This window comes from Coloeus monedula, assembly GCF_965178545.1.
Source record: "Coloeus monedula genome assembly, chromosome: 9".
NCBI classification, from domain to species: Eukaryota; Metazoa; Chordata; class Aves; order Passeriformes; family Corvidae; genus Coloeus; species Coloeus monedula.
The window spans coordinates 17648900-17661948 of NC_138789.1; the positions used below are offsets into that span (position 1 = coordinate 17648900).

Here is a 13049-nt window from a genome sequence, read left to right on the forward strand (position 1 = left end):
TTGCAAGCAGTATGGATTGTATTTGTAGCAAGTTCCTACTAATAAAGTTCTTCTCTCACCTGTTTAGAAATGAGTCTGTCCTTTGGGTAGGCTTTGATAGCAGGCATTGACCAAAATCTATAGTACAGATATATCTACAGTAGTGCAGGACCAGCACCAGGGTCTCCCCACAGGGCTCATAGAGAAAGCCTTGGTGTGAACCCACTGATCTGGGGTAATGCAGGGTGTCTGGGGATTGGTGATGGATCTTGGAAGGGAGGGCACTCATCCCACCATATGGCCTGAGCTCAATCCTGCAGTCAGCTGAGTCTGGCATAATCACTCTGAGACCTGGAATAATGGAGTGGCATGTGAAACATGTGGGATTTCAGCTGGTCATTTGGGAGGAGTGGATGCTAATTACAGAGGCAGTGTGGCTGTGGAAGATGTCAGGACCGAGCCAGTCAGGGTGCAAGGCAGAGCAGGTGATGCAGCTGATTGTGTAACCCCTCGTGTCCCCTCACAGACTTGGCCCAGCAGGACCCAGAGCAGTGGTGACATCTGCACTTTGATGCTGGTCCTTGGGATCCTGGAGTCCAGCCTCATTATTCAATGGGATTTCTTTATGGTCAGGAGTGTGTTGAAGTATCTGCAGTAGTGCAGTGACATGACTTTAGCAAATACCTTTATTTTTTCCTCCTGCTTTCAATAAAAGCTTGGACATGATCGTCCTGCCTTGTTCTTGACTCTCTCATTCAATATCTTCTGTTGGGAGTGGAGCTGCTCATTCATCCCCTAAATTATTCCCTGGAGGACGCTATTGCTAATGCAGCTGTTTTGCCAGTGGTCAAGGGAGGCTTATCAAAACCGCATCGTAAGGATAAAATAGAAAGGAGTCTCTTTTGGGTAACTGGGCCCTTGGTCTGTATCCAAGCTCTGATCAGAGCAGAGCTTTTAAAGACTTGAGCACAAGGAGTTGTTCTTGCATTGGCAGTTGCCCCCATTCCTTTGATTAAATGCCTTTTGTTCTTACTCCGTCTTGTGTAACTGAAGTCTCTGCAATGTGCCAGCTTTGAAGAGCTGAGTACTGTTTCCCTGCATGAGAGGAGGGTTACAGTGCCTGGATAAAGCAGAGGGGTTCCCAGCTCCGCCACAGAAGTACCTCCAGAACAGACACCTAAGGGAAAACTTCATCTCTCTGGTGTTCTTAGAAAACAGCCTGTACTGCCATGCAGCAGGAAAAGGCTCAGCTAAATCTGCTCTTCCTGTTCTCTGTGTAGTAACTGTCTTTTCTAGTAATGCACAAGTTTGCATGAAAACATTATCTTTCCTTCCTTAAGAATTCATCATTTGTGCCTCTGCTTATTCCCCACATGAAGTCATAATCCTCTATTTATGCTATCACAATGGGTTGCTGTGGAAATCACTACTAATATTAATAACTCAAAGAAGATGACATCAGGTAGGGAATTAACAGAAAGTGCAGATGAATGCTGATTTTTTTGTAATGCAGGAACAAAGAAAGGTTAAGGAAATACAAAGAACCATTGAGAACTTTCCCCTTAAAGCTAAACATTAAAAAATGAGACTGCTTTTCTCAGCCTTGTAGATAGGAAAATTAATCAATTTATGAAATTCTATGCACTTTTCTGTATCTCCTTCTGATTCTTCATTGCTTTATGAGTTAGGGGTACACATCATCTCAGAGGATGTAGGTCTTCATTGAGTGCCAGATTACCTCTTACCTTAAAAAGTCAACTAGTTGTGTTTTAATTTATTTTAGATGTTGTAATAGACACTGCACTTATCTGAGTGTTAGTGCTGTTCAGTTTGCGTATGTGCAGAAGAATCTAGTCTTTTGGAAGATAAAGACTCAAAAGTATATATTTGTAGACTAGAGGTTATTGTATTAATCAGTTTAGTTAGTTTGTTTGTTTTTAAAGGGTGAGGAAAGTGTTCCTTTCAATACATGTTTTTCCTCACCAGTAAGGCTGCCAGCCTCAGGAGCTGGCTCAGAGGCTGACTGAGAAGATGTCATTTGCCTTGCGTAAATGGGGACTCATGTTTCTATTCCTTTGCTTCTTTTTTTTTCCCTTTGACTATTCTCTCCCTGGGTTCCTGTTCCAAAAGACAGGATGTTCGTGCTCTCGCCTTCTTGACTGAAAACAACAGCCCACGTAATCCACTTCCTTTTGTCCTTCTCAGGTCATGCTTTCCCTTTGCAGTGGTCCTTGGCAGAGCTGGCAGGCAGGTGACAGTGTGGCCATGAGGGCTGGTGGCTTGGGGGCAGAGCAGTGCAGGTGTGCACATGAACAACACTCAGTGCCCATCACATCTGTGGTGATGCAAAAGGCATCGTGCGCCAGGAAAAGCCAAGGAGCAGGGTGGGAGATGTTGCTTAAAAGAACTATTCCTTCTGGAAAACATGACTGCGAGGGTGCAGCAGGGAGGCAAAGCCCAAAGCCCAGCTGCTGAGACCGTGGGTGGTAGGCGGAAATTAAAGCAACACTCTGGCTGTGTATGGACTAAGAAGTTTGGCGTACTGACCATGGCAGACCGGGGCACTGCTGGCTTCACAGAGATCTTGAATGTAGTTTGCATCTGTAGGTCTGTGCTGTCCTATCCTGTATCTCTGTCAGACTTTAGGTACCTGACAGGAAGGCTCAGATCATTCTCGTTTGATTTATGCTGCTCAAAGTGGTTGTGATGTCCCCTTCCTACTGAGTCTACTACTCTGTTGTCTCTCCTGCCTGTCTGCATGTCAGGGGGGACGCTCCTCATAGATCTCGATATTCCAGCAAGGTCCCTGGATTTTCCAGCTCTGCTCTTCTGTCCCCTCTGGTCAGCCTAGCCAAGTGCTTCATGGTCACTGCTGTGTTTCAAGGAAACTCTGAGAAGCTGCTGAGTCCCTGCTCAAGCCATGTGGCACTGTGGCACAGCTCACCAGCCCCACTCTGTCCTGCATTTTCTTGTGTTGAACCCAAAGGCTGCTGCTTTCTCTCTCCAGTGCCAATTGTTTCTCTAAATATGAAGAAATGAGGAAGGAACTTAGAGGACAGGCAGGGCAATAAAACAGTGCATGAATTTCAGTTTAAATGTAAAGCGATGTGCAGCAGGGACAGAGAGAATAACAATTCTGAATGTTACTCTGATGTTGCTCTGAACATCACACATGAAATAATGTGCTCTGACTGATCATTGCTGCAGAAATGAGATCCTGGGCTTGTTGAAATTTCTAGCTCAGCTGAAAACCAAACAGAATGTCATTATGCCACTGATAAAGCTGTGGTGCATCAGCATGTTGTCTCTGGTGTGCTTTTTGCATGCACAGGCCCTTCATTTCAAAAAAGGTAAAGTATAACTGGAAAGATTCAGAAAAGTTCAGTAAGGAGTGATGGATGCCTGGACAGCTTGCCTAAGGAGACAAACTAAGCAAGCTATGGCTATAACCTGGAAAAAAGACAACTAAGATGGGATCATAGATGCCTAAAAAGTCAGGAATGATGTGGAAAAGGTGACCGGGGATCAATTGTTCACTGTCTCTTCCAGTGCAAGAACCAGGGGAGCTCTAAAAGTATGTAAAGATAAGCTCTAAAGGGGTGGGTTCAAAAACAGGAAGGAAAAGAAATGTTTCCTTGCACAAGACCTGTCTGAACTCTGTAGCTACCTTGCTACGTGTTCAAAAGCAAACTGGACAGACCCCTGGGCCTAGGATAGTGCTGAGCTGGTATCACTCTGTATGACAGCTGATGAGTTGATGTTCCTGGAAACCATGTACCAAATCTTGGTCACCTCCAGTCCCTATCTTGAGATGCAAAAGTGGGTATCATCACCTCTCACCGGAGGCTGGAGACACCCCACCATGCAGCACTAAAAAAGAAGCTCTTCCAGGTGCTGCAAGGATTTTAAAAAAGCAGATTTGGCAGTTAGCAGTATTTTCCAGGTAGCAAGCACTAATTTACCTTTCTCAGCCATCCCTCCAGATGGCAATGGACTGGCCAGGTGCCTGTCCTCATCTCTTGCCTTTGTTGTGTAAGGGCATAGACCTGATGTTGTTCCCAGACAAGCGATCTTTCCTCCAAGCAGAAAAGAAACATGTTGTCCTTCCAAACTCCCATCCAGCCTGGGGGAATGTGACTGCCTATTGCTGTTATTCTTCTCATCAGTTTTAGTTGCCCTGCACCACAAAAATACTTCATTTTTGTCATCGTAGGCAAAACCTTGATGTAGTTTAATCTTTTCTCACACCTTTCATTCTCTTGGATCCAGGCCAAAGGCCGCTTAAGCATCAGCACAAAACAGGCCAAAGTTCAATGTGCTTGGAAAGAAACAAAAGAGATGGGATAGAAAAAATATCTTAAATAGTTTGACATGACTAGTTTTCTTTGAAGAATACTTTGACTTGAAGGACTTAAGAAAAGATAGCTGAAAGCTGGTGAGGGAATGATCCCGTGGGTGTAGGGTTACATGCATTCAACTTGAGCTTAAACATCAAACCCTGGAAATCTTGGCTTCTCCTTCTCTGTCAGCATCACATAGGCATTTTTAAGTGTGGTGTTCAACGCCTTGTTAGCAAGAGGAACATTCAGTGTATGTTTGGTTTTGCTTGTGGGGAGTTGGAGATGGAAATGTGCATTGCAGGTGGGTTTGGTCGCTCTCTGTCCTGCAGCAATCTGGATGTGAGTAGGTCTCAGAGCGAGTAGGCAGCAGGGCCTAGACTGGGGCCTTCCTCATGGAGGGGGGAAAATTTGTAGCTAGGCTTGGCCTCTTTTAAAAGTGCATGCAGTCATCTTAGCTCTGTCAGTGATAATAGTCCCAAAAAGCATACACATTTTTCCTTCATGCATAATGCTGCTTCATAGTTAGGATTATTTAGCTTATCCATTACCTCAGTTGTCTGAGGACACACTGTAAAAAAAACTATAGAGAAGGCATTTTAGGCTATGTGAATGACTTCAACATAAGGAAAGCATGACTAAGGGCTGAGAGAATGTGCAGTGAAAATCACCCTCCTTAGGCTGAAGAAAATTCCCAGAAAAACTAGGCACGCGGGAAATGCCTGGCTCTTAACGTAGCTGGTTGTACAACATTTGTGGACAGAAAGCCAGCCCTCTATAAATGCATCTTATTTTGGGATGTATCTGATAGAAAATACAATCAAAGGACCTTGCTTTTATCTCCTTTTCTCTGCCCTGGAGTCAATCTGGCCAGGCACATGTACTTAATGACTTCACATAATAGAAATATAGAAAACCACAAGAGTCTGTAAAGTACTGTGATTGTGTCATATTGGTGCATTTCTGCTGCATCCAGAGCCTCCCTGTGGGGCAGGTTTGGGGTGTTATTGCCTGGGCACTCTCTCAAATAAGTGATTTTTTAAATTTTAAAAGTGGTTTTTAAAATTTTACTGCAACAGTCAGGCATAGTTATAATAGCGATGAAAGCTTGCAAATATGATTTGCCTTTCATCTTAAGAGCTGAGGAAGAGAGTAATCTTGTATTGTCAAACCTCCAGTTACTAATAAAAGCTTTCTTGTGGTGTTGTTCCAGCTAGCTGAGATCCGAGTCCCACTGTCACAGCTGTCCCCTGAAACTCCTGTGCTGCTTTGTCTCACTGTCTCACTCAGGGTTTCTCATTTGTTTCTGAAGTAATTCTGCCACCATTTGTGTGCTTTTTAATATTGAAAACAATCCTCTTAACGTGCCCTTTAGCATCATCTCCCAGGCTTCCCAAAGCCGGTCCTTGAGGCACTAGAGCCCTGCCACTTGTCCTTTATTTCTGCTTGCTGCTGCAGTTCTCACTTCAGCATTTTGCAGAAGCAAATGAATGGGAGACTTGTCTTTACCCTTCAGCTTAAGAATTTTTCATAATTCCATATGGAAGTGTTTCGCAGTGATTCATAATATATTTCTGATGAATGAGCTGTTCCTACAGAAAACCTACAATATCAGAATTATGTTTCCAACAAGGAGTGAAGGAAGAACAACTGTTTGGGAGCTTAGTGAAATCCAGACATAGTGGCTTTTCTACTGATACATGTACAGATTTAATAAATGTTTGCTTAGTCAAGACTTAAAAACATTATGTAGGAAGGGAAGCTGCTGGTAGAGGACATGTCTGCTGACCGTGGTTACCAGGTAGAAGAGCCACACTAGGGCCTGTCTCCAGCTGCTGGATGTCTGCAACATCAAGGAAAGCAGAATAAAACACATCTTGGCAACATAACAGAAACAAAATTACAAAAAAGAAAATCAACTCTGCTAAAGCTCATGAAAATACAAACTTACATCTGGTGAAGTAAAGGTGCAAGGATTTTTTCCCAGAAAAACACATTAACCTTTTATGGAGGTAGATGTGTCCTTGGGAACTTGGGAGAGTTTCATAACATGAGAAGGAACAAGAAATGACAATCTGATAACACTTCCTCAAGAATGCATGGCATTCTTTGTTGTGAGTTTCATGTTCTCTGCGGGATGTGGATGACTCAGGCCAGAACCTGAAAAATGTATCCAGACCTATAAAGGAATTCCTTACCATAGGTATGGGCAAGCATGAGTTTTTTGTTGCTTCTATGTTGTAGACCCTGTTATAGATCAGCTACATGTAGTATTTTTTTAATGAATGAGAAGTAGTACAGATTAATGATCTTGCAAACAACTTAATGACAAACTTAACTGTGCCTAAAATTGAAGTTTGCTTTCTGCTGTGTGATGTGAATCTCTGGGTTCTCCCTGAGAAGGGAATCTAGTTGAAAAATCTAGTTAACAAAATACGAGGTTTTTCTAAAGATAATATTAGTGTGAATATTTTAAGCTGAAAAAAAAGCCTTTTCTTTCTGTTTGCATCTTTGCAATGTATGTGGGAACATAGGTGGGCTGGGGGAGAAACAGGAACACTTGCATTTAATTAGGCTTTGAGAGGGACCAAAGTTTTGGATTTTGAGCCTTGTTCAGTTCTGCATTACTCTTGGTCTCTGTGAGGCCAAAGCTGATGTAAAGCTGCAATGCTACAATGGGGAGTTAGGCATCTTGTCTTCAGGCTTTTCCTATCCTTACTAAAAAAGGATCTGATCCAAAACATGGGATTGCATGCTTGTCATGTCCTGAGAGTCTCTGTCTCTGAAATTCCAGCCAGCCAGGCTCTACCTTTGTGTATGAGCCTTATATTTATAACCCAAACCTCTGAAACCCAGCAGCTCTTCTGTTGCAAGGGGTTTATTGTGTTGTCCCCTTGGGAACGAGGATTAGCACAGACGTGCCCGCTCGCTCCCCAGCACAGGTGCTTAGTGAAAGAGTAACTGCTTGCAAAGCAGAACGGAGGTCCTTGAAAAGAATTAAGATTGGGCTGATATCCAAGCTGGGAACCGTTCCTGTCCTGTTTGGTTTAGTTCATGCTCATTATATAAATATTGAACAATGGTTCCTTTTTTTGAAGGTGGTGAGCACCTATAGTCTCAATCAGTGTCAGGAGCGGTTTTGCATACTTGGTGTGCAATCCTTGAGGAAAAGACCCCACAGAGGATGCTTACCAAGTGCCCTACTTAATCCTGCTGCTTGCAGGAACCATTGCACAAAGGTTTTTACTGCTCCTTTCAGATAGGTTTAGTAGATTCTTCCTTAAAGGGCAGACATAAAAGGAGATATCCTTACTTGCCACATAGCAAAATGGCCCTTGACTGCCTTGACAATCACAGTTAGCTATTTTTGAAGATTTTGTCCTCCCATTTGTTTGGGACTGCTGATGTGTTTGATGTAAATAGCTGCACTTCATGTCTCCTGGCAGACGATGCAACAGATGAGCGACCACCGCTACGACAAGCTGACAGTGCCTGACGATGCCGCAGCAAACTGCATCTACTTAAACATTCCCAGCAAAGGGCACGTCCTGCTGCACCGAGCCCCCGAGGAGTACCCGGAGAGCGCGAAGGTGAGAGCCACGCTGGGGGTGCTCCGGCATCCCCGCCTCGCTGGGAGGTTGCTGGGGATTGAAATCGGGTGCTTTTCAGAATGGGCTGTGGTCTCCCTTTGTGGAAATAGCAGATGGCAACAGCTGGGAGGCCTGGGCTCTGTTCTCAGCTCCACTATTGGTGAGACTTGGTCACTTGTGCCTGTGGTGCCCTTTCCACATAACTGGATGTAGCAGCAGCTCCCTTGCTGCAGTATGATGTGTGTGAATCCCATAGCCAGAAGGCCACGTGCCCTGTAAATGTTCATGTTGATTAACAGTGATGGGATGGCTTGGCACCTGCTGACAAATCCATGTCTGTTCATTCTGTAAATACCTAGAGAAAAGGGAAAACGGAGGTGTAAAGTGTAATGATTTTCCCTTACATTTTCATTCTTAACAGGTATTTGAAAAACTGAAGGACCACATGCTGATTCCAATAGCCAACACAGAACTGGAGAAAGTAGATGGGGCACTCACCTGTTGCTCTGTGCTTATTAACAAAGCTTCAGAATTATGAGTTTACAGAGTCCCTCCCTTGTAACTGGCAATAATGTTACACACAAGGTAGACGAATCTGTATCCACACTTTTATTGTTTTTATTGACAATCTACTGTACCACTGTGCTACTAACCCTTGTTTACAATTTTTTGCATTGTGAATTTTTATTATGTCCTTGCAGATGGTATTTAAGGTGGATGTAGGGTTTTTTGGGAGCACATAACTCTGAAGTAAGTTAGTCCCATGGGCTAGCAGAAGATAATTATAATGGCTAACCCTTAGCTTTAGTGATTTAACATATCTGTGTGAAAATTTTGTGAAACCCAGCTAATTCTCAGTATTTCAAGCACCTCTGTTGTCTTTACACTGTTCTCTTCTGTCTTCTTTTCTCTTGCTTCCTTGTTCTACATGTCTTTTTCCTTCCTCAGTCTTCTACTTTCAGTAGTGCAAGGTATTGGGGGGACTGAAGAAAACTCGGTGGGCTCATGAGCCGGGTACCTTGTGTGGTAGGGAAGCTTTCCGTACACAGCTGGAACAGTGGGCAGTGGACTGTGCTCACTGTCCTGGCCATATCACAGTGCTGCTGCTGGGCAGAGCTGTGGCTGGAGTCTGCTTCAGGCACCAGGTACCAACTTTGGAAAAGCTTCCTCTGATGGGAATGTTCAAGGGCAATGATTGCCTGGGAAACTTGCACGACAGAAGAAGAGAGTAGTGCAGCCACACAAGTTGCCTCCTGCAAACTCAGGTCCCAGTTTCTTGCTAAGACCATGACTTTCAATGTGGTGAGAATGGGAGAGAAGTTTTTAAAAAGGCCAGATCCTAGGAAGCCTCTGGACCACAAAAATTAAAGGCAGAGATGCTTTTGAAAAAGTTTAACCTACAAAAGAAATTGAAAGTATGGAGGAGTTAAATCTCTTTGTTTACATCTTAAAATTTATTTGCTTCTCCTTTCTGTTTTCTCTTCTTTTGGAGGCCACTTACTAGCAAAACTGAAAAGAAAAGGGTGATAGAAGGAGTTGAAGGACAGCTATTCCTGGATTATGCCCATGAATAAGGGAAGCTATTTTTTCCTGGAAGATTGGCATTTTTACTTTATCTGCCCTTGGGACAGCTTTCCTTGGAACAATAACCATCTTATATTTTTTCAGTGGCATGAGTATTCACTGTGGTATTCAGTTAAGGCAAATACAATTTTTGTAGCAAATTCCACAACATGTTTACCCACTGAGTCACAGCTTTTTTTTTTCAGCACCACAAAGTGAAACACACACCATTGTATTCACATGCTTCTTATTAAATCATTTGTAAACTAAGGATGGGAGAAATTCCCAAACAGAGGCAGTAGTGGGAACTCTCCAGAGACTGACAAATAGTCTGAACATGTTATCAGCTTCCTAGACATCTCCTCCACCTTTCCTGAACCACTTGTGGCATGTTGCTGAGGTACAGTAGGGAGTGAGGGGGCTCGGGCAATGTCGTCTGCAGGAAAACAAACAGTATTAACCAAATACACACCGGGATATCCTTGGGAAACCTGTGTGCTGGCTTTGTGTGGTAATAAGGGAGAAAACACAAGTACTCATACTCATAGGTTCTCTCCAGCATATCTCACCCTGCATCTCAGTGGTAATGGGGGGAAAACCTCCTGGCAGCTACCAGGGTACCCCTTGTGCTTCGTGGGTGCACTGTAGGTTGTGATGACACGGTGGGGAAGAGAGCAAATAAATGGTATGTGGAAAGAGCGTGTCCCAAAGGAAGTTCTTCAGCCAGCCAAACAGCAAGTGGGAGGGGGGGGGGGTGTTTCTATTTATGACTCTGCCTATGACTCTACTAATCAAAGGGTTATCCCAGTGTTTCCCCTTTGTCTCTTCCATTCCCATGCACCATCATTTAAACCTGAGCCAGGTGATCAGGCTCTAAGGATGTAAATGTTGCAGTGGGGAATCATTTTCTGCCTTCCCTTGGTGCTTTTTAAATATTTAATAAAGTGTCACGTATTTTAAGATAACTTGACATTAAACAGAGATTTTGTGCCAAAAAGTGGCCCTGCAGTATTGAGCTGTGAGCACCTAAAGGCAAGCTGTACTCTTAAAAACCTGTGCAGCCGTGGGAGCTGTCATACAAAGCTGAAACAGTCCCCCCCCAGCCTGACTTGTCCATGTACCTCCTGGGGCCTGGCCCCTATCCGTGTCCTTCAGTCCCTCTTCCTTCCTCTTACTAGGGAGCCAGAGCATCCAGCTGCACTGGGAGTGTTAGGCTGTAGGATTTCTATTTTATTTATTGTTAAATATTTCTGTTGTATTTTTTTCTTCTTCTTCTTCCACCCTCTCTCATCTTTCACCTGTCTCCTTCCTCAGACTCTCATTTCTAGTTTGCTCATCAAGGCATGATGAGCACTTTTCTCTTTTAATCCCAAGTGATTCTGCCTTCTGTTGCCTCAGTTCTTACTTGAGTCTTTTTCTTCACTTCTCCTTCTTGACTGTTCATTCCAAAGTATCCCAAGCCATGATGGACTCTCCTAAACTTACTTCCTCCTTTAGCAGGTGCCAGGAAAGAAGAGAAACTGAAGGGGCTGCTTTGGGTCTGAGCAACTTATTTTGAGCTGTAAGGATGACAGTCAGCAGGAGCTGTAGAACCAGAGAGGAACGAGGGTGACCTCTTTTTAAGATTTCTCCAGAAAAAAAGAACCATTTCTGGTGACACTGTTGTTACCTTGTGTGCTTGAAAGCCGTAGAATGGGTGACAGTGAATTGCCCTGGCTCACTAGGGGAGGGGGAGGAGGAGTCGGGATTTCAGAGCTGAGAAGCAGCTATGTAGACAGAGAGGCTGGTTTTTCATCTCTTGCCATTGAGATTTCCTTGGCTTCAGGGCTGCATTGTGGTATACAGAAAGCAAGGGAGTGGCTGAGGGACCCAAATTCCTTCAGGTGTTGTATTCAAACTGTCCAACTTCAGGCACAGAATTTAGGTGCTCTAAAACCACACCTGCTTTCTCTCTGTTGGCCTCAGTAGGAATCGCAGCCTCTTAACATAGATGCTCTTGTTGAAAAGAGTTACCTAAGCTGGTTAGTGGGATCACCCTCACCTCACAGCTTCTAGTGCTAATCTTTATTCTGGCATTAGAGATAAAAACATTATGAGCACTTCAGTTTATGTATTTTCAGTATGGTACTAAGAACTAAAATCATGCCAAATGCTTCATGTTCTTGCTGTTTGCTGTTTGTTTTTTTTTTTTTCTGTTGCCCAAACAAAGAATTCAGTTGTGAGGACATTTCTGCAGTGACACATGTGCATCTAATGCATGTCCTGTACATTTTGTCACCAGAACATTTCTCAAATGCCTGATACAAATCATAATTCTTGATTAATATAAATGATAAAATAAAATCCCAAACCAAAAAAGGAGATGAGACACTGAACACTGATAGTTGCCCACATAAAACTCTTGATAACAACTGTGAGGCTGTATGACAGAGCAGGCCAGTACAGAAATTCTTGTGGTAATAGCTCAGCCATGGGGCTTGAATTACTCATCAAAGGATTTTTCCTTTCAGCAGTCAGTTTAGCTCAGTTGAAATGAAAGAGCTACAATGTGCATTATAGATACTTCATGGATGTTATCTTTGCTAAGAGTTTAGGGAGATCTGTGATATGTGGGTTTCTTTCTTACACAGAATGTGAATACAGTGTCTCTCTCTGTAATGAAAATGTGAATGCATACTGTACCTTATGAGATAAACTTGAATTCTTCCATTTATGTATTTTTGTGTTTACCATGCTAATATTCAGTTTTAAATAGATGCCACTGTATGAAGCTATGCTCTGATTTTTTTGTGATTTTCATGTAATAGGAATAGAGCTCATATGTACCACTATGTCCAGTTTTGAAAACAAAAAGCCAGTACACAGAATGCTGTTTGTTCACAGCAAATTGGAAAAGATGGAAAAAAATGAGTTTTTGATTTTGTTCAGCTTCATATATGTTGTATCAATGAAGTCAGAGCCAAATTAATAGAAAACATCAACATCCACATGGAGCCATTTGAGGAAAATAATTTACTATTTAAGATTGTCTATTTTTGCTTTTATCAATAAGGAAGCTGAAAAGATAAGCCTGCTTAAAGAATGGTATTTGTTAAGTGATTGTGAACAAAGTATCAGTGGATCTCATGTATTTTCAGAGAAGTTTTAACTGGACGTGTGATGTAAATTGTATAGAGCTGTATGTGAATCGTGTTAGTCACTGTTTTACATTGTATTGTTCTGCAGTGCACAAATGTGACTACTGAACACAGAGGCATTACATTCAGTAAACTTACAATCTTGTTGCAGTATGTAATTCCCCACTTTTTGTGCCAAAAACATCAATACATTCCATAATCAGTTCTACTAGAGGTTTGCACTTTGATTTAATTTTTTTTGTGGCTCTTGCAGTTTCAATACTATATATCCCCATCACGAAGGAATAAAGTGTCAGTTGTACCGTGCCCTGTGTAGTTTGTGCTTCTTGTTTTGGAACTGAAAGGATATGTATTTAATTCAGTACTGTTTCATGCTGTCTTTTTTTTCCCAGGCTTATTGTATACCTAGAAGTAAAGCCGATTATAGACACTAGCACTAAAAA

General features: G+C 42.8%; 1 protein-coding gene across 1 annotated transcript in view; it reads left to right on the forward strand.

Moving 5' to 3' along the window:
* The window catches only part of DDAH1 (dimethylarginine dimethylaminohydrolase 1), a gene marked incomplete at its 5' end in the record, with an annotated part of 54437 nt that extends 45179 nt beyond the window's left edge, over positions 1 to 9258 (forward strand). The window contains 2 exons of the mRNA XM_082287626.1: positions 7763 to 7906; positions 8328 to 9258. Of these exons, the coding sequence (XP_082143752.1) occupies positions 7763 to 7906; positions 8328 to 8444 (261 nt within the window). The 3' untranslated portion in view covers positions 8445 to 9258. The remainder of the gene's footprint in view (positions 1 to 7762; positions 7907 to 8327) is intronic.
* Positions 9259 to 13049: the final 3791 nt, after the last annotated feature.